This window comes from Mus caroli, chromosome 7 (assembly GCF_900094665.2).
Source record: "Mus caroli chromosome 7, CAROLI_EIJ_v1.1, whole genome shotgun sequence".
Lineage (NCBI taxonomy): Eukaryota > Metazoa > Chordata > Mammalia > Rodentia > Muridae > Mus > Mus caroli.
Window position 1 is genome coordinate 146619946 of NC_034576.1, and position 1576 is coordinate 146621521.

General features: G+C 50.0%; 1 protein-coding gene across 3 annotated transcripts in view; it reads right to left on the reverse strand.

The window, feature by feature from the left end:
• Window positions 1-1576, reverse strand: part of Cttn (cortactin) — a 33267-nt gene that overhangs the window by 25621 nt on the left and 6070 nt on the right. For all 3 annotated transcript variants that reach the window (XM_029479594.1, XM_021166830.1, XM_021166829.1), the window contains exons 3-4: window positions 1209-1295; window positions 598-671 (exon numbers count right to left, since the gene is read on the reverse strand). In XM_029479594.1, the coding sequence (XP_029335454.1) occupies window positions 598-671; window positions 1209-1295 (161 nt within the window). The remainder of the gene's footprint in view (window positions 1-597; window positions 672-1208; window positions 1296-1576) is intronic.

Below are 1576 nucleotides of genomic sequence, written 5' to 3' on the forward strand. Positions count from 1 at the left end.
AAAAAAAAAAAAAAAAAAAAATCCTCCTACACCTACAACCCAAGCCACCACACAACCCTCTTCTGGGCACCTAGTCAAACGTTCTGATTACCGCAGCCAAAACACCAAAGCAGAAATACAGGATGTGTTCTGAACCCTTCAGGGCCTAAAACAGCATCTAGGTGTCTGCAGAGGGCCTGCCTGCCCTCCCTGGCAGGGATGCAAGCTGCTGTAGCATTTCAGAAGGTGCTGGGTCAGACTCGGTGCACGGTACATTCCACAAGATTGGATGGAGCTGGGCTCCCAGGGTCAAGCACTAAATTCCAGGAGACAACTTGCAGACAATGATCCAAATGAAGATGGTTAGGGTCCAAGTTACTCAAAGCCATCTCACACCCTCAGCAGCTGCCACTGAAAGTGAAGAGTTTATGCTACTGTGTTCTGTGTTGAAAGACATGGCTAGGTCTCATGTCCATTATCTGTGTGTGCCTGACACCTTAGGCCCACACACAAACACTAGACTCTTAACGATCTTTACCTGGAGAGGCAGGGAGGCCCGCTCTAATCTCACCCTATGGGCAGGGTGTATGGGAGAGTGGGGTGCCATAAGGTACTTACTTGATGTGTTCCTGGTGCCCCGATCCCTGCACGGTTTTGGCACCCCATCTCTGCTCCTTTTCACTCACATCGTTCTGCAAAGAGAAGGAGCTAGCACATCCCACACCCTAAAAAAGCATTCCCTATAACCTAACTAGTATATCTCTACCCCGGAAAAGCCAGTGGTACATTCCATGCCCTAACTAGCACACCCTGAGGACTAGTACATTCTGTACTCTAACTAGTATACCCTGAACCCTATTAGTACACCCTGAGCACAAACTAATACATGATTTAACAAGTATACCTTGAGCCCAACTAGCACATCCTGTACCCTAACTAGCATACCCCCCATTTTAACTAGCACACCCCATACCCTAAATACTGTAATTCCCATCCTGGAGAAGTATGTAGTACTCTCATGCCTAACTAGTATGCCCTGAGACCTAAATAGTATACCTGGTACCCTAATTTACTTATCTTATGCCCTAATTAGTATATCCCAGACCCTAACTAGTAGATCTAAGCTGTACCCCTGTGCCCTGGAGGAAATTAAGCAGCTCAGAGCAGGGGCAGGCTGGGAACCTCAGAGGCAAACAGCCAGTAAGACAAAGCAGGCTGGTGACTCCTACCACAAAGTCAGGGTCAGTCTCCCAGTCATCAGCTCCTCCATCATCCTGGGTGATGGACACAGCATGGCCTGCAGAGGCTTTCCACATCTGCAAGGGCGGCAGAGAGTCACCTAGGAGGGTCACCCCAGCACCCCAGAGAAGCCTTGACCCAAACCCTTAGGAAGCTACCTCCCTGCAGAGGGCAGTCACTGAACTCCAGGACACCTGCACGAATCACAGCTTCATATTAAGAGTCCTGAAGGTAGCCGGGTGGTGGTGGTGGCACACGCCTTTAGTCCCAGCAGTTGGGAGGCAGAGGCAGGCGGATTTCTGAGTTCGAGGCCAGCCTGGTCTACAAAGTGAGTTCCAGGACAGCCAGGGCTATACAG